Genomic DNA, 19,491 nt, shown 5'->3' on the forward strand with positions numbered 1-19,491 from the left:
CCAGGAGCCTGGCACAGAATATGTGCGGTTTGAAATGCCTGAGAGCTATGAATTAAACAGCTCCGCAGCTTCTCCCAGGCTGTGCTCCTGAACCGATGCCTAGGGATACGCCAACAGATTCGAGCTACTCAGGACACGTGCCAGCAATTAGTTCTTGGAATAAACTAATCAAGCGACTAGAATAGTACTACAAGAACCAACTGAGGAACACATTCACACATCACTGCCACAGGAAATTGTGGGGGAACAGGGAGATAATAAAAGCTCACAGAGCCAACGCAAAAGCCTGCCATCCTGCGTCGGATTAAAAAAAACCACCAAGCAGGGCGTATTACTCTGGCTGCCCAGAAGCAGCATGCTGGGGAAGCAGAGGGGCTGAAACAGGAGGAATCAGCCGCACACCCAAGGCAGGAGCGGGTGCGCGTGTGGGTCCTTCAGAGATGTGGACCAAGCTCAGACCCATCGCACCCTGGGCTGGAGGGGCGCATGTGGACAGGCAGGTTGGCCCCCTCAGCCGAACTGAGGGCTTGCGGATACAAGGTCTTTTTCAAGTAATCCGTGGCTAACATGAGCCAAGGACATTCGCAAGGGGTTTAGACATTAAAATAAATCTGAGTGGCTCAGGTTATCACTGTAATAATCACAGTCTCATCCATATTCTAATTTTTATTCTTGAAGAATAGAAAAAAGGGCCGCTACAGGGTAGGTCTGTGACCAACCCCATCACATTTGTCTTGCCAGAAAAAGCAGCTGAGAAGCCTAAGGGATCAAGTCTATGGTCTCATTCACAGTCAGCACAGCACCTGAGAGCCCAGGCGGCCTCTTCTGCCACAGCATCTGCACCTATGTGTCCCCATCTGGCCCCCAGGTTCCTATCACTAACCCAGGAGCCAGAAATCCTATCCCTTTCCTACTCTCCGATTCCCTTTTATGCCAAGGTCCTCAGCTGGCCACTCCTCCATGACACTGTCCAGTTTTCCCAGCACAGGTAAATGGTAATTTCCTCTGCTCCCCAGTGGGCATTTCCTTCTGCCTTGTGGGATAAGCATCTCCCACACAGACTCTGGACTACTATGCACAAGAATCCAAGTCTTGCTGGGTGCGGTGGTGCACACCTGTAATACCAGTGGCTTGGGAGGCTGAGGCAGGAGGATTGTAAGTTCAAAGCCAGTCTTGCAAAAGTGAGGTGCTAAGCAACTCTGTGAGACTGTCTCTAAATAAAGTACAAAATAGGGCTGGGGTGTGTGGCTCAGTGGTTGAATGCCCTTGGGTTCAATCCCTGGTACCCGCTCCCCAAAAAGAGAATTTATGTCTTGGGTTAGGCACAGTAGCGCCTGCCTATAATCTCAGTGGCTTGGGAGGCTGAGGCAGGAGGATCATGAGTTCAAAACCAGCCTCAGCAATTCAGTGAAGCCCTAAGCAACTCAGTGAGACCCTGTCTCAAAATAAAATATAAAAAAGGGATAGGGGGCAGGTTTAACTTCTGAAAGACTTATGAGCTGGGCAGTTGTTTCCATGTCACAGATGAGAATACTGAGGGGTAGTGACCAGCGATCAGCCAAGGTCAACAGCAGTTAAGTGATGGTGCTGGGATTTGGATCTATGTGAGTTTGACTTGGGACCCAGAAGTCTCTCTCATGGAGCACTTGGCTCCTGGCTGGCAAAGCAGCCCAGGCACAGAAGTGCATGCTGTCACCCAGGGTTTCTGAGATGCAGAGCCGAGGCAGGGCTTCAGTGCCTGTGATTGAGGAGCAGGGAACCTGTAAGGGATGGAGGGAAGAGAAATAGGGAGGGAATCCATGAAGATGTGGCCTCAGGTCAAGCCCCGCAAGAAGGCTGGCCTTCTGTTCCTCCATAACAACTGGTGTTGGCCATGAGCCACCCTGTGAGTGGCTCCTGGAGGACACTTCTCAGGAGCAGGGGAAAGAGGACGCCAATAGAAGCCAAGGACTGAAGCTTCCAGGGGGTGGGTGTGCTGGCCCCATATGGGGCTCACGAAGTTCCCACAGGCACCCACACTTCTTACTGCCTAATGAACCAAATTCTAGGACATTCTAGAACATTCATTTCTCAGGCTTGTTTTGAAGAATTCTCCCACTTGCTGAGATCAGCATGTTGAAAAACCTGACCTCTGAGGTAATCAAAGCCCACCTTTATTTTTGCCTCCCAATGTCCCTTTCAAAATGTGCTCAAAAAAAAAAAAAAAAAAAAAAAATCCCTGTCTCGTCTCCCCCTGAGGTGAGACAGTACAATAAACACCCATGGCCAAATCAACAGCCATTTTCTCAGATACTTCCTATTGTGGAAGACATCTGGCCCATCAATGAACTCGTCTGATAAGTCCTTTGCTGATACAACATAGGATATGTCAGTCGTTACGGGGTAAACCTGGGTAACGAAAGTAACGGCAATAGCCTAAAGCAACATCTGTCTGGCATCTGTGGAGGCGGAAACTGTCCTGCTCAGCAGATGTGCTCTTGTACAAAAAGAAAAAAGAAAGTCAGTCTGTGAACAGCTCTCCACCTCCCTCTGAATACACCAAACTCCAAATTCCAAACTTTTTTTCTGGAATCCTCCCCCCACTGCCTCTCGGAGCTTCCTGTCTGATCTCAGTCAGGGCCACCCTCAGTGACATCCTATTTTCTCCAACCCATTGACAGACAGACTCTGAGAATCTAGGGGTTCAGATGTCCCAGCCTCAGAAGTACCATCACCACCTCCCAGGGTTCCCACCCTCATCCTGAGGCTGCAGTCGAGCTGCTCTGGGTTCTGAAATCCAGCACAACTGGGGTCCCCACCGCTGCTTCCCCGACGGCCACCTCCCTTCTGTCTCTCTCATGCCCGGAAGGAAGGAAGCAACAGATGGCCACCCAGGCAGGGGCCACTCCTTCTGGGTCTCAGGCATCTGAAGGCCAGGGCGGGGGTGTCCTAGGAAACTCGAAATGCCACCTGCTGATGACCCAGGGACAGAACACCGAGCAAGAAGAGGATGAGGCGGGGGATGTCTGGAAGATGACCAGATGAGAAGGGGACGCTGGGGACTATGCTCCTGCTCTTCAGGGAGCACCTGCCATGGAATCACATTTCACATCTTCCTCTTTACCACTCATGAAATGTCCCCAGGTCCCCACACCTTCTAAGAAAGTCCATCTGCCTCTGGGTGTGGTGGCACACGCCCATGGTCCCAGTGGCTCTGGAGGCTGAGGCAGGAGGATCCAGAGTTCAAAGTCAGCCTCAGCAACTTAGCAAGGCCCTCAGCAAGTCAGTGAGACCCTGTCTCTAATTAAAAATAAAAGAAAGGACTGGGGTGTGGCTCAGTGGTTCAGCGGCCCTGGGTTTAATCCCCGGTACAGAAAGAAAAAAGAAAGTCAGTCTGTGAACAGCTCTCCACCTCCCTCTGAATACACCAAACTCCAAACTCCATGGGGCCCAAGCACCTGGCAGTGCGGAAAGCAAAGCACCTGCCGGTTTCTACACCTGTGCCTCCTCCCCCTGCATGGGGGGCAGAGACTGTTCCTTGCCTGCACTGGGGCCAGCCAGTCATGGAGGACTTTCACACAGCCAGGGAAACTTATGAGGGCCTGGATTCGGCCTCCCTCCTCCTGGCTCCTCAGGGTTGGGAGGGGGGTCTCCATCTGCTCCTGGCTGTGTTTCACGCTGGCTCCTTCCCATTGTAAGGGGGAGACAAGGAGGAGCGAGGGGCTGTGTCCAACCACCGTAGTCACCAGCAGGCCCGGCCTCCGCTCCCAGCCTCAGCTAAGTTCACGGAGGTCACAAGCTGCGGGAAATGGAATATGGTGGTCCTGGTGTCCCCCTGGGAAGGGTGGAGGAGGACACCTGGGTTTAGGATTAGGGATTTGGTTGCAAAGCAGCTGTTTCCTGCTCAAGGCCCAGAACTAATCTACAGGTTGAAACCCGAACCAGCTGGCTATTTATGGAGCTGGGCGAGAGAGTGGGGGAAGATGAAAGAAGGAAGCAGGAAGAGACCCTTCCCTCCAGGTGACTGCCACAGCATCCAATGAACGCTGAGTGTTCACACCACTCTTTCCAGGGGCAAAAAGAACTCTCGAGGGCATCAGATTATTTAGGAGCCACAGCAGGACTGGGGCCCCACAAGAAGACTGCACCCACCAATAGTACACAGCCCCTTGGATGGCCTAATGGGCTGGGCTAAGCCCTAGAGCTCGGCCACAGAGACTGCTTGTTTTTTGCCGTAATTGCACTATTTGGGTCTATCACAAACCTTTTAGCCATCTACCTGCTGGGACCTTTAAGCTGTTTTTCTTTATTTTCTCCCCACCATGGCCATGCTGAGAGGGACATCGCTGTGCCTGTGTCCCTAGCCATGCAGGAGGTGAGGTTGCTGCCTCGTGGTTTCTCTCTGGTCCAAGCCCGACATACCCCAGTTTGGCATTCGAGGAAGCCCAAGGTTTGGATGTGGCTGGGGTCCTGAGCCTGGCCTTGCTGACAGCTCTGCCGCACAGGCCAGCAGTCACTGGGTCATGGGAAAGGCATTGCCAATTCCACAATCCTGTTAGCGTTCTAGGCTTTTCCGGGGGCTGTGCATTTTCTCATTACTGCTTAACTGGATTATCCTCTGAGAGCGGCAGGACTAGAAAACAGGCAGGATGAAAAAGACTCACAGGTAGTCAGTATTCCCTCCTGATTAGCTGACCTAACACACCGTGACCGTGACCGTGACCGGGGGGCGCTTAACGCTTAACTCAGGCTGGGGACTGCCTGTGAATGTCATTATTCAGGCCCTGCTGGTGAGCGGCAGAGTGCTGATGGGTCCCCTTCCACATGGAGATTAGCAGGTGAACACATTGTCAAGGAAGAAGTTAAGATGTTACAGGGCCTGCCAGGGTGCGTGCCAGTCTCTGCCTGCCACAGACACTGGGAAAGGCTCCCCGAGCGGGAGAGAAGAAAGAAACTGGCCCTTGGGACGGAACTCTGTCAGGACAGGAGGCAGAGCCCACCACTCTGGCACTCAAGCCCGGGCTTCTCCCTTGCCTGGGCAACCTGTCTTCCTCCCTCAGGGAGAAAGTTTTCACAGCAATTAGACAGTCTTCCGGCACAGCTGGAGAGGGACGCTTGGGAAGCCCCCAGCCCCCTCTCCAGGTGGGTGGAGAAGGCACCGGGCCTCAGGGTACCCTGCAGGGGAGCAGCTGTCTCCCCAGCTCTGTCATTAAAGGGGAGTGGCTCAGAGGAAGGCTGAAGCCTGCAGTGACAATAATCTGGTGTGGCAGTTCCCCAAGGGGGGTGCCCAGGATTCAGAAAGAGTAAGCAGGAGGGACCCAGGCAGGACAGAAGATGGAGACTGAAGACAGAAGGCCAGAAAGAGTGCCCTGGAATCAGAAAACCCAGGGCTCCTCAAAAAGCTCAGCATAGAGGTACCACATGCCCCATGACGCAAATGGGGTGCTTCTATGCCACAGGACAAGCTTCAGCCACAACAAGGAACGCAGTTCTGACATGCAGGATGACATGGGTGAACCTTGGCAGCATTTTGGGAAGTAAAAGAAGCCAGACAAAGAAGACCACACAGTGTAGGATTCCATTTATATGAAATATCCAGAATAGGCAGATCCGTAGAGACCGGAAGGAGATCAGTGGTTGCTTAGCGGGTGGAGGTGGGGAAGGGGAGTGAATGCGAATGGTGTGGGTTTTTGGGGGGCATGGAGTGATGATGAGATCCTCTGAAGCTCATGGTGCCGACGGTTACCCAACTCTGGGTACTAACAACTCACTATCCATGTTAACAGTCCTTGAGTTGTATACTTGATATAGATAAATTTATACAATGTGAATTATGTCTCAATAAAACTGTCATTTAAAATTATTAGTAAGAAAAACAATCACATAAGAACTTGGAAGGCTTCATTAGAAAACACTGTGACATTTCAGAAAGGAAAGTTAATGATTAAATTTCCAAATAAAGTTTCAGACATTCAAAGGAATAAATTAACTAAGTTTATTAATGGGAGCAGAGAAATGATTGTTAACATGTTTAAGCTTTAAGAAGTACTTATTAAACTTATTAAATTACCTTTCTATTCTATATTCTAAAGAGAAATTTAAGGAAGCATTAGGATTTGTTGTTTGTACAGGGAACTGAACCTAGGGACACTCTATGACTCAGCTACGACCCCAGCCCTTTTATTTTTGTTTTAAAATTTTGAGACAGGATTTCATTAAATTACCCAGGCTGGGCTCAAATTGCTAACCTCCTGCCTCAGCCTTCTGAGTCGCTGGGATTACAGGCGTGCACCACCACACCTTAATTACAGCCTTAGGTTAGGCTTTTAATTTATAAATTTAAAACATTGATATTGGTTAGTTAAAAAAAAAAAAAAGATCTAGGTCAAGTTCTCATGTGTCACCGTCCAGTCACCATTCTAGTAAGTTCTAAGATGCTCTACAGAGGGAAGGAGGGTACCTAGAACAGCCACGGTCCCATACCCCACTCTCTCTCAGCAGCTTTCCAAAAGGAAGAGCTGTGCAGACCCACAGCTGCCCTTACTGCAAACCTCAGCTTCCCCAAACCTGGCACTGCGGGGTGGATATTCATGCTCTTGAGTGGGGTGTCCATTTGGAGTCCAGTGCCCACCCTTCCTTGCATGCTCTGCTGTGGCCCCCATGTGACTTCTGTGTGATCTGTCAGCTTTCTGCTTTTGGTCTCTGCCTTTTTCTCAGAGAGGATTAGGAGGGGAAGAAAATGCTATGCAGACTATTGAGTCTTCCTGGAGATTTGAGGGAAAGCTGGAGGCCCTGTCATGCTGACCAGAGAGGACCCGGTGACTCATTCATGCTCACCTTTGTGCTACCCATGAGAAAGTCATCCAGGAAACCACTCCTTCCATATGTGCGAAGCATCTAGGAGGTGCCAGAATCGGGGCAGGCATTAGAAATTTTTAAAAAGATGAGTGAGACTCCATTCCTTCACCAGCATCTCGAGATGCTTACAAAGTATACAAAGGATACGTGGAAACACTGGACCACCTGAGGACCTGCCATCGGGACACATCTGCTCATAACAGATCTCGTGTTAAGCTGCTTATTCCTCCCTCCATCTGGGGGTCTCCAAGCCTTGTTTTAACAGTTCTGAAGCCAGTTAAAATCCTCAGGCTGAGTTCCAGAAGAGAAACAAAGAGAAGCAAGACCAAAGAGAAGCAAGACTAAAGGAGAAATGTGGGGTGGGGAAGAGAGGTGACTTTCAGCTCCATAACCAGATGATAAGCTTCTTGAGGGCAAAGGAACAAAGGAAGTGTCTTCTGCTTGTCCCCAACCCTTCACAGAAGCAAGGGTCAGCACAGAATGGAACAGAGCTGAGCTTTAATAAGTAGTGGTGGGCCAGGTACAGTGTCAAATGGCAATAATCCCCGTGACTTGGGAGACTGAGATAGGAAGATAACACTTTGAAGCCAGCCTGGCAACTTAGCAAGATCCTGTTTAAAAAAAAAAAAAAAAAAAAACCACAAAACCAAAAGTAATGGGGAAACACAACAGACATAGATCCAGAGTTTAGCTTCAAGAGGCAGTGACATATAATTCCTCTGGCATTTGAAAGGGCATGAACTTGGGGCCACACATGCCAGAGGCTCAATCCCACTGCAGTCATTAATTTACCTGCTACAGGGGCTTCAGTGGTTACTCTTTCTCTGAACTGCAGGTTCGTTGACTTTAAGAGTGAAATAAATATACCTACTCATCACAAGCCTGCTGTGAGGTGACTAAATGAGTTCATGAGCTAATGTCGATGCGCAGGATCTAACCCAAGGCCTGGCACATACCTGGCATTTAAAAACCACTGGGCCACCAGGCATGCCTATAATTCCAGCAGCCTGGGAGGCTGAGGCAGGAGGATGGTGGGTTCAAAGCCAGTCTCAGCAACTTAATGAGGCCCCAAGCTCCTCAGCAAGACCCTGCCTCTAAATAAACTTTAACAGAAGGGCTGGAGATGTGGCTCAGTACTTAAGCACCCCTGGTTCAATCACTGGTACAAAAACCTAACCAAAACAAACAAACAAAACCATTGGGTCTTTCTCCTTTCCCTTAAATCACAAGTGTTGGACTGCTTTCCTCCACGGCCTTGGACAAGATGGCCTTTGTCCGTCATCAAGCAGACACTGCCTCTGCAGATCTCCCGCACGGGCCGGATGGCACCTTACAGGCCAAAGAGAGAGGGAGGCTCCCCCAAGACCCCAGGCCAGTCAGAGCACCTCTGGGCTCCTCACTCTCCTGCCTCTGCCAGGGGTTTCCTTCCCCAAAGCATGCCACCGCTCCGGCTTCTCCCACCAGGACCCAGGACCTATGACGTCCACAGGGAGCTGGTCACTTCTTAAGTGCCTGCTGTCCTGCTGTCAACAGTGATTTAGCTGCTGATATTCCAAGGACAGCATATCCCAGTTGCATTTTTTAAATTCCTGTCTGCTGTGACAAGTGGGGCAGGGAAGGGAAGGACTGGGCCAGCAGGGGGGCGCGGCATCTGTTCCTTCCCTCCCTCCCTTGCCTTCTGCATTTACATCCCGTACAGACATCAGCCTGCATCCAACTGCTATCTGCAGGCTCCGCAGGCTGGGGGAGCTGAGAAACGCAGGGGCTGGGGGGAGGCGAGCAACGGGGTGGCAACAGACGGACGGTTTGTCCCCCCCCCCACCCCCGTCCCGAGTTTTAATATGTACTATTTGTCTAGGAGTCTGGTTGCTAAGTGTCGGCAGCTATGTGTGCTGACACCAAAGACGCCGTTGGGTCCAGTGGGTGCAGAGAAAGCTTTGGGTTTGCTGCCCTTTGGGGTCCTCTTATTAGAAATGGGTACCATGTCGTATGGGGCGTTAACAGCTCAGGCTCTGGCAGAAATGCAGGCTCAGGGTTGAGCAGAAAGGCAAGGGGACTAGAAAGGCCTCACTGCACAGAAAAGAGGTAGACAGCAGGAGCCAGGGAGGGGAAGGGCTCTCACTGCTGCCACCTCCATCCTGGCCCCTCTCCGCCCCTGCCAACCTCAGGGCCCATGGGCAAAGGTGGCTAAGTGCAGGCGCTGCCTTGGTGGCCCGAACTGGCTTGGGGATGGGCGTGGGGATGCAAACCAGACAGCTCCTAGTGAAGTGCTGTGACCCAGTGCCTGTCAATCAATGCACAGCCCTGCGTCCTGAGTCTGGCCTGCGGTGGCCCAGAGAGGACAGGCCCATCTTCTTGCTGACAGGCACAGGGGCTTGGGAGTGTGAGTGCAATTAAACGAATGGGTCCATTCGGGTAACTGAAGGCCTGGGGAAGCTGGGTGGCTTCTCTGCCATGCGTCAGAGGCAGGTGTCTGTTCCTGGTGACCTGAGCTGACAATGAGTTGAAGCCCTGCAAGGGGGGTGGGGCGGGATGAAGGCAGAGTGCAGGAAGGTGCCTCCTGCTGGGGCGGGAGGAGAAGGGACAGGGGCAGGCTCAGGAGCAGATGCCTGGGCTGCTCCAGATGGCAGAGGCCTCAGAACAAAGGGGGACAGCCTCCTGAGCAGCAGTCACAGTCACACCTGGGCCTGGCTGACACTTGCTTTGATGAAGCCTGGAAGAAGCCACCCTAGAACCACACAGGGCCACAAACCCAGAGGGCCTACTGCCCAGGTCCCAGAGCTAGACCACTGGGATCGGAACCCGGGTGCTGCGGGCACCTTCTTTTTATTTTTTCTGTGGAGCTGGGGGTTGAACCCAGGGCCTTGCGCATGCGAGGCAAGCGCTCTACCAGCTGAGCTACAGCCCCAGTCCCGTGGGTATCTTCTTAAAGGGGGCTTTGGGGAATTTCCTTAACCTTCATGCACTTCACTTTGGTGTGGGTGACAAGTGGCCCCACCTTGTAGGCTGCAGCGAGGAGGAATGCCCAGGAATGGCCTGCTGCAGAGCGTGGCGGTGGCCCGTGGGGACCACTTGAATGTTGGTCATCATCACGATGATCATCGTCACCAGCTAAAGAAACCAGACGAGCCTCCCTTCTCTAACAACGCATGGCTCCCGCAACGGCCACCTGTCCCTGCTTGCGAACGTTCTCTGCCCCCTTTTCCTTGTCTTGGGCTCCTCTGTGTGTCTGAAAGGCTCGAGTGGGTGCTCGCCTTCTGATGAGCCACCCCACGCGTGTGATGTCACAAAATGTCCCTCGGTTCAGAGCATGGCAGTTCCCCTGGTGGCTCTCACGCTGCTTAGTTTCGTGCAACTTGGGGGGAATAACTTCTCGGAGCCTCAGTTTGCTTGTCCATCAAATGGAACAACACCAGCCTTGTTCACATCCCAGATGAGCGCCAAGAGAGAAGGAGAATGTGAAGGGACACACTACACAAAGGACAAGGCCCTGAGCTCTGTGCAGGTCCGACGGAAGTGTCTGACCTGCGGACATGTAGGGCCTGTCATCAGAGACGGGCGCAGCTTCCTCAGGTGGGGTTTGGGGGGCCACCCAGCATGCATGTGCCCAGGGAGGGCTGGGAAGCAGCTCTGTGGGAGAGGGATAGGAGGGGTACGTGAGCAAACACGGGGAGAGGGGCACGCTGACCCAGAGCTGGACTAACTCCCTGATTCCGTCACAAACCTGGGGTCTGTCCCCGCACAGTTTTACGTATACAAAGTACCCGTTTACGTAAACTGGTCTACCATTTTTGAGATCAGAGTCCTCCACATATAGTAACCACCCCCCAACTCCCAGCATGTTCAAGTGTGATATGTAGTAACGATGACAGCATGAAAAACCACGGACAGATGAATCTCCCAGGGGGTCCCTGAAACCTGGCACTGCTCTGTGACAAGGTTTTGCCCTGAAAAGGCCCATAAAGAGACGACTCTGATTCAAATATGTCTGTCTAATGTTGATATGAGAACTAATAATCTACTATATGCCAGACACTGTGCAGGGCTCTTATATGTTTACCCTTTAATTTATTCTCTACAAGATGTCCATTACTATTTCCATTGATAAAACCAGGAACTGGCAAACCCAGAGTGGTTAAGAAACTTTTCAGAGGTCACACAGCAAGTGGGGCTGGACCACCATTGGTCCCAAACCCATGTCACTAGTGCACGCTAATTCTTTTTTTTTTAACCCTCTGCTTGCTTCCCCAGTTCCATTCCAACTTTTTCTTGGAAAACTTAAGACACCACAATGAGGCAGAGAGGCTCCAGGAAAAAGAAGATCCAGGCCTCCAGGTCAGACTGCCCCAGCCCTTAGCCTCCAGGCACCCAGTTACTCTGCTGATGAAACTGAGGGCCTTGCTTCTTGCCTGTCTCCCCTGCTATCCTGCCTGAGTAAAGCAGAAGCTGCTGGAGCGGCAGGAAATTCTAGCCAAGAATGGAACAATGCGACCGGGACTAGGGTGTGGCTTTGGTGTTGTGGGCCTGGCTGTTCCCTGCACCCTGAGCAGCTGTCCATCTGCCAGGGTCCAGTGCCCCGCCCAGAGGGGGGGTTCTTGGACTGCCCCCCATCTGCCAGGGCTGTCACTCAGGAGGCTCCCAGGTCGTGGAGGCCTGGGCTTAGTCAGGGGATGCAGGTCACAAACAAAGCCGGCCGCTCATTTTTCAGCTAAGGTGGACAGCGGGGACAGCGGCCGACTGCATCTGCTGGGGGAGGAGCCGTTGCTTCCCCAGCTCCAGCCTCCTCCAGGGAGGGCCTTGGGATGTGGCTCTGTGGCTGGTCCTGGGTTTCTGAATCTGGGAGAAGGAAGGAGATCCCTCGGAAGATTCCTGGGGCCAGGCAAAGAGAAGGGCACGAGGAAACATCCTCGGCAGCCACCCGCTCCCAGGCCGGCCCCGCTCACCTCCTCTGCCTCATTCAGCCTCCCCCTTGCACCACCAGAGGGGGCGCTGTTCCAGTCTGCGGAGGGAGCGCCAACTCCAGTGTCGCAGATCGCACATAAGTCAATCAACCTGCAAGCACAAGGAGAACCCCGGTTACTCTCGAAAGAGGGGGAAAGAAAAATAGAAAAAAAAAAAAAAAAAGACTGTGTTTTGCAGCTTGTTCATGCACTGGGGAAACTACTTCCTGTTCACGTCCATTTGTGAAGTTTTGCATAGCACAGCGGCACCTTTGCTCAAAGTTCAAACACTCTGCAAGAAACGGACGTGGTCTCTGGGGAGGGGGCGACTGTCCCTCTCATCCATAAAATCGTGCCTTCGTGTCCTCACACCACAGACTAATTGCTGATTCCCTGTTCGCTTGAAGGAATTAAGCTGTATCTCGAAGAATCTGTCCCACACCCAAGGGAGAATTTACCTGTAATTATCTCATTAATCTCTTAACTTTCTTAGAAGAATTACTGTCTTTCTTTCCTATCTACAGATAAGCAAACCCAGTTCACCATAAATAAGCACATAACACTCTAAAAGGAGATCTGAGTTCAGGGTCAGTCATGTACCTCATTATGTCATTTGGGGTGGGTCACTTGTTTCCGTATGTCTTTAGTTTCTTTGTCAGTAAAATGGGGATAAGGTATTAATGACTGGCAGGGTAGGTCAGTCATTAATGAGCATTTGGGGGATTCGAGTCCCAGAAGGTTTAAATGAGCAATCACTTAGCCTTCAGTACAGATAATAGATCTCATTTAATTACATGCTTTACATAAAAGTGTGCCTGCAGAAAACAGTAAAATCCACCAGAGTGAGGGGAACGTGGCAATTATCTATCAAAATACATAAGCGCTTTGGCTTAGCAATCTCAGTTCTAGGGATATATTAGAAATATATCCTATAAGCCTGTGTCGTGATCTCCAGGGCTACTGAGTGAAAAAATTCAAAAGGAAAAAAGTATTTAGTATACTATCATTTATTTAAGAAAAGGGGAAGGAATGCAAAAGTATGTATAGCATAAACTATACTTTAACTACGGGAGGGGAATTATGTGAGGCGGCAGGGATAGAAGCTGGACTTTGAATATACTTTGTTGTGCGACACTTTGAAATAGACAAATACTTGACATAATTATAAAATGCAGTTAAAATTTTTGTGAAGGGGCTGGGGCTGTAGCTCAGTGGTAGAGCGCTTGCCTAGTACATGTGAGGCGCTGGGTTCGATCCTCAGCACCACATAAAAATAAATAAATAAAACAGGGTATTGTGTCAATCTACAACTAAAAGTATTTTTTAAATTTTTTTGTGAAGTCCCTAAAATTAAAGATAAATTGAGACAAATAAACCTATGAGTTCAATAGGTTGGCATGCTACACATACAGAAATTATGACATGGTAATTTTGACTACATTTATTAGGTGGATGTACCCCAAGGATAAAAAGAACTCACCCATCCTTTTCCCAGGAAACCCTAAACTGTTTTCAGAGCTGGGCATGGGGGTGCACACCTGCAATCCCAGCCACTTGGGAGGCTGAGGCAGGAGGACTGCCAAGTTTGAGGCCCGTCTCAAGAATTTAGTGAGGCCCTGCGCAAACTAAAAAATCAAAAAGGTTGAGGGTGTAGCTCAGTGGTGGGGTGCTCCAGGGTTCAACTCCCAGTACCACACCCAAAACTTTATGTTATTGATGGTACTATGATAGTACTGTTACTATTCTAAGACTTTTATATGTTCATTGTGGGGTGTATCAAATGACTAATAATACTGATGTGGCTTAGAAACAAGATCTTCTGGTTAAGATGCTGATGTGGGATGGAGGAGATTAGGGAAACATCCCCTAGTCCTGTGAACTGCAGCCTCTGTGTAGAGTTCTACCCTCGTCCTAACTACTCACCTAACTACTCACCGTAAGGTTTAGAAACGAGCTTCCCTAGCAACCAGACTATGAGCCCCTCACAGGCTTCTTGAAGAAATGGCTGGTTTCCAATTTAAAGTGGCAAACGTACAAGATGAACCTAGCCTACCTTGTCATACCAAAAAGCAAATGAAGTATGTCAGAGACTACAAGCGTCATGTCAAAAGGACTCAGAAGTCAAGGGGCTTCTGGGGTCAAGTGCAACACCAATAAGGACATTACCTCTAATAGATTGAAATAAAAGAAATGTGTCCAAAGCGTGAATTCTTAATAATACTTAGAAGGATCCTGAAAGAAATCATTAGTCACCTTGGGGGGATGTTAGGGTAATACCTCACTATTTTGAAAACCAGTTAGTAAAACAAAAGAAGTGCCAGGCATGGTGGCACGTGCCTGTCATCCCAGCAGCTCAGGAGGCTGAGGTGGGAGGATTGCGAGTTCAAAGCCAGCCTCGGCAACTTAGTGAGGTCTTAAGCAACACAGCAAGACCCTGTCTCTAAGTAAAAAATAAAAAGGACGGGGGATGTGGTTCAGTGGTTAAGTGCCCCTGGGTTCAATCTCTGGTACCAAACTAAATAGACAAAATAAAAGAAAAGAAAATTAGTGGGTGGGTGGATAGGGGTATAACTGGCCTTGTATTAATATTGCTGAAGAGGGTGAAGGATACCCTGGTTTGATTGCACTATTCGCTCTTCTTTTGTAAAGTATTTCTAAAATAAAACATTTAAAAGTGATAGAACAGGTCGAGGAAAACACAATCATCAGAATGCTAGTTCTTGAGATCATTCTGAATTGTAGCCATTGAACCCTAACGATGAACCAGTATGACAGATGAACCTGCATATCATCTGTCGCTATATACATTTTGCACCTGAGGAAAGAGGTGTGACGGGCCACGGAGGCAGGACTCATGCACAGACCCTTACCCCAAAGGCCCCCATTCCACAGCTGCCCGCTCCATCTCCTCATTAGCATCCTGGGTTCATAAGGCGCTCCTTGCCTATATGTGGGTCTCAGGGGGCTGCAATGAGCTAATGTATAGGAAAATACTTGGAAAACAAATCTCTGTGCAAATATTTCACTGCCACTCGAAAACTGGAGATCAGATCTGCCCTGTGTGGAATTGGTGTGAGGATCCAGTGAGAGCTGTGATTTGAAGATAGACGGACAGACAGGCAGCAAATCCTTAAAGATGGCTGAGGTTACACTCACCACCAACGCTTTTATCAGCATTCGCAGGGCTTCAGGGTTAAATGAGAAGTGAGACTAAGAATCCAGGGAACAGACTCTCCATCTGACCCAGGGACAGGCGGGTTGCAGGAAGGACACCTGATACTCTGGGAGGGGCAGGGACCTGGAAGACCCCTGATATCCTGCAGGCTGTAGAAGAGTGGGTCTGGGTCGCAGAAGGGTGGAGGCTATGCCTGGCGTGCTGGGTGCACTACCCCAGACTCCAGGAGGCAGAAGGGGCCACCAGGCAGCAGACATCACTGGCTGCGTCTGAACAGAGGTCCAGGCTGGAGGAGGGTGGGGAAGATGCTCCAGCAGCAAGAGGCCAGCACAGCCTGTCAGACGAGGACAGGAAGGAGCGGCTGCCTGCTCCAGAGCGGCTCTCTCCATTGTGCACATCTGAACATCTTTGGCGGAGGGTGGGGGTAGGGTGGTTCTTTGTAGATCTCTGATTGTGGGTCCCTCTGATCCTATTTCCCACAGAATAAAAGCTGGTCTAGGGGATCTGTAGCACTTTCTCGCCTTGGAATTCCATGATTCCCTAAGTGTATACATCTCAAGAAGTACAAAATCCTGACTTCTGATTCACGTACCTTCTTCCCCTGGACATTTAGTCTGTGCTCAGGGAACAAAGATCCTTCAGTGTTCTTCTCTCTTTAGGATTCTTAACTACTTAAGAAATTGTTTACTTATTTTTGAATAGCAAATCCCTCCACATGACATGAAACTCACATACAAAGGAGTATACAGTAAAAGTATATTTATAAGTAAATCTCCCTCCCAACCTATGGTCCCAGTTTCGTAAGTCCCAACCAGTCCCTGTCCCTAGCCAACCATTGTTAACAGTTTCTTGCGTATCCTTCTAGAGACAGTCTATGTGAACATAGATTAAAAAGAAAAAATTGTAGAATGCACATTTCTCCTGCTTTGATTTTTTTCAGTTAACAAATATCTTAGATATCTTGCTATATTTCATCATATAAAATTCTTATTATTCTTAACAGTTGCATAGTATTCTAACATAAAGACACATCATAATTTATTTGTTCAATCCCCTATTGATAGACATTTAGGTTTTTTATAATCATATGATATGGGAAATTGTTGTCATATATATCTTTGGAGAAATGTGATTTCTTATATTTGCAAGGTTATTTTTAGGACAAATTCTCAGATACAGAATTTTTGGATCAAAAAGAATATGGCCAAATTTCTTTCCATGAACGTTGTGACAATTTACAGTCCCACAGCAAAATGTAAGAGTTCCTGTTTCTTCTTCCCCAGCATGCTGTGTTATTAGTGTTTTTCTTTCTTTCTGTTCTTTCCCTGGCAATTGGCTACATGGAAATCGGCATCTCTCTTGTGGTTCTCTTTCTCTGAGAGAGGTTGAACGTTTTCATTTTCTTTGAATTCTTCTTTGCCAATTTCTCTATTGAATAGCTGGTTTATTCTTATGAGTTTAAAGGAACTTGCTACTTATTAAAGAAAGCAGTTGTTTGCAAGAGAGGCTGCAAAACACCCTATCCTCATTATTATCTTGACTTTTTAAAAAATCTGCAAAAAAATGTTTTTTCCTTGTAGAATGAATCTTTTCTTTTATTACTGTTTTGTGTCATACTTAGGGCTTCTTTCAGTACTATCTTTAAATATTTCCATGTTTTCTTTGATATTTTAATTGTTTAATTTTTTATGATGTAATTTTTTATCTGTCTGGAATTTACTTTTTTTTTTTTTTACTACCCAGGAGGGCTTAACCACTGAGCAACACCTCCAGCCCATTTTTAATTTTTTAATTTTGAGACAGGATCTCCTCCTTGCTAAGTTGCTTAGGATCTTACTAAGTTGCTGAGGCTGGTTTTGAACTCGAATCTCACTGCCTCAGCTTCCTGACTCGCTGGGATTATAGGTGCACCACCATCCTGGCTTGAACTTACTTTGAAGTCATGTGAAGGAGGAATCTAATGTTATATAAAATGGTTTTCCCAACACAATTTGTTGAAGAATTCACCTTTTAGCTTCTGGTCTTAGATGCTATCTTTATCATACACCAAATCTCTTATGTGCTGGAACAATTCCATGTCCATAGGAGGAGGACAAGGAAGAAGGAGGGGAGAGGAAGGGGGAGGCAGAGCAGGATCCTAACCCAAGTCCTATACAGATATTTACTCAAAATGGAAGGCAGACTCTCCCACTCATCTCTTTATTGCTTCATGCTGGTACCAATATGCCATTTAAATCACTGTAGCTTTTGAATTGGTTTTATCTTCTTTAAGAATGTTCTTGCCAGGTGTGGTGGTGCACACCTGTAATCACAGCAGCTCAGGAGGCTGAGGCAGGAGGACTGCAAGTTCAAAGTCAGCCTCACCAAATTAGTGAGGCCCTAAGCAATTTAGTGAGACTCTGTCTCAAAATAAAAAATAGAAAGGGCTGGGGAAGTGGCTCAGGGGTAGGCTGCCTGCCTAGCATTAAAAAAAAAAAAAAAAAAAAAACCAGTTAAAATAGGACATTGTTATTTCAGCACAGCTGGATCTGCACGGTGAGGCCATTAGCAAGAGAAGAAAGGTTTTCCAAATGCAAAGAATATGGCAATTCTCTTTGGAAGGTTCAAGACAGATGTGAGCAGTCACTCTCATCCACAGTTTGAGCAAAATTAGTCCAGCGCAAATAGGACAGCGACCAAGGTGGAAGACAGACATCTCCATAAGAGGCACAGGATGGTTACTGGTGACCTGGGGATCCCAGACTCAAGCGAGCACCTGAGGCTCTGCCTGCCACACAGGTGGAGGGAGGGATGGTCATACAAGCTGGGGAGCTGAGAGTTGTTCAAAAGACACTGCTCAGAGAATGAAAAGACAAGCTAAGGCCCCAGAATATGTGAAGAAATCTCACCTGGCAGGGGGCACACACCTGTAATCCTGGTGGCTTGGGAAGCTAAGGCAGGAGGATCTGAGTTCAAAGCCAGCCTCAGCAACTTAGCAAGGCCCTAAGCAAGTCAGCGAGACCCTGTCTCTAAATAAAATAGAAAAAAAAGAGCTGGGCATGTGGCTTAGTGGTTAAGCACCCTGGGTTCAATCCCTGGTACCAAAAAAAGAAAAAAAGAATTCTCAACTGAATAATAAGAAAATAAACATCCCAATAAAAAACAAGCAGAAGATCTAAAGGGATACTTTACCAAAGACCGCACACGTATGACAAATTAGTCCAAAAGAAAGAGGCTCAACATTTATCATCAGGGACAGTTTCAACTCGACACCACACTGAGATACCATTAGGTACCTGTTAAAATATCTTAAAACCAACAACAAATAAACAAACAAAATCACACAATACCAAGTCCTGGTGGGGACACAGAGCAACTGGACTTCGCACACAGTGCTGGTGAGAATGAAAATGGTACATTTGCCTGGGGCAGGAGTTTGGCACTTTCTTAGAAAGTTAAATGTATGATGTAGCAATCCTTCCCCCAGGTATTTACTCAAGAGAAATGAAAATACACGTCCACATAAAATCCTTCATATGAATATTTATAGCAGGTTTCTTGATAACAAGCTATCGATGGTAAGTAATAAATAAGATGTGGTACTAAATGCAATGGAATGCTGTCCAGCATGCTACCGACTGATGCACACAGCTAGGCAGAGGCAGCTCAAGTGCATTATGAGGAATGAAAGAAGCCAGTCTCAAAAGGCTACGTCCTGAAACACTGCATTCATAGGACTTTAGAGAAAGGCAACTCCAGAGACAGAGCAGAGAGTAGTGGTCCCCAGGGCTGGGACTGAGGGAAAGGATTAACCAAAGGGGACACAGGAGAACTTTTGGGAATGATGGAAATGCCCTGGATCTTGGTTATGTGATGGTTACACAACTGTGTGTGTTTTACAAAATGCAAGGGACTGTACCTGGCAAAGGTGAATCTCATTCTGTTTAACTCAATAAACTTGACTTGGGGCAAGTTGATTCATACACCTCAAGGTATATGAAAACATAAGCTAATGCCTGGTAGACGAGCCAGGCACATGTCTATAAGCCCACTGACTCAAGAGGCTGAGGCAGGAGGATTGTTAAGTTCAAGGCAAGCTTGGGCAATTTAGCAAGGCCTAAGCAACTTAGCAAGATCACATCTCAAAGTAAAAGAAAAAAAGTATATATATACATATATATATATATTTATATATATATATATATATATACACACATCACATACACACACACACACACACACACACACACACACATCTGTGGATATAACTCAGTGGTGAATCTCCCCTAGGTCAAATGCATAGTACCAACCCCCCCCCAAAAGAAAATAAACAAAAACAAAAACAAAAAAACCTGGGAGAAGAGACTGAATATTTACACACCTGATGAAGGATTGCTATCGAAAATAAACAAATAACCCAATCAATAAATGGGCTAAGGAATGGAACAGACACTTCACAGATGATATACAATTGATTATCAAAGATATGAGAAAATGTTCAACATCTCTAGCAATTAGAGAAATGCACATCAAAACTACTCTAAGATTTCATCTCACTCC

The 19,491-nt window shown here is 48.0% G+C and overlaps 1 protein-coding gene across 16 annotated transcripts in view; it reads right to left on the minus strand.

Moving 5' to 3' along the window:
* The window catches only part of Nfasc (neurofascin), a 180,251-nt gene that overhangs the window by 89,935 nt on the left and 70,825 nt on the right, over nucleotides 1-19,491 (minus strand). For 15 of the 16 annotated variants that reach the window (XM_047520261.1, XM_047520250.1, XM_047520262.1 and 12 more), the window contains exon 2: nucleotides 11,781-11,889. The exons of the other annotated variant lie outside the window; for it this stretch is intronic. In XM_047520261.1, the coding sequence (XP_047376217.1) occupies nucleotides 11,781-11,889 (109 nt within the window). The remainder of the gene's footprint in view (nucleotides 1-11,780; nucleotides 11,890-19,491) is intronic. 16 annotated transcript variants of the gene reach the window in all.

The sequence above is a fragment of the Sciurus carolinensis genome, chromosome 12, assembly GCF_902686445.1.
Source record: "Sciurus carolinensis chromosome 12, mSciCar1.2, whole genome shotgun sequence".
In the NCBI taxonomy this organism is placed as follows: Eukaryota; Metazoa; Chordata; class Mammalia; order Rodentia; family Sciuridae; genus Sciurus; species Sciurus carolinensis.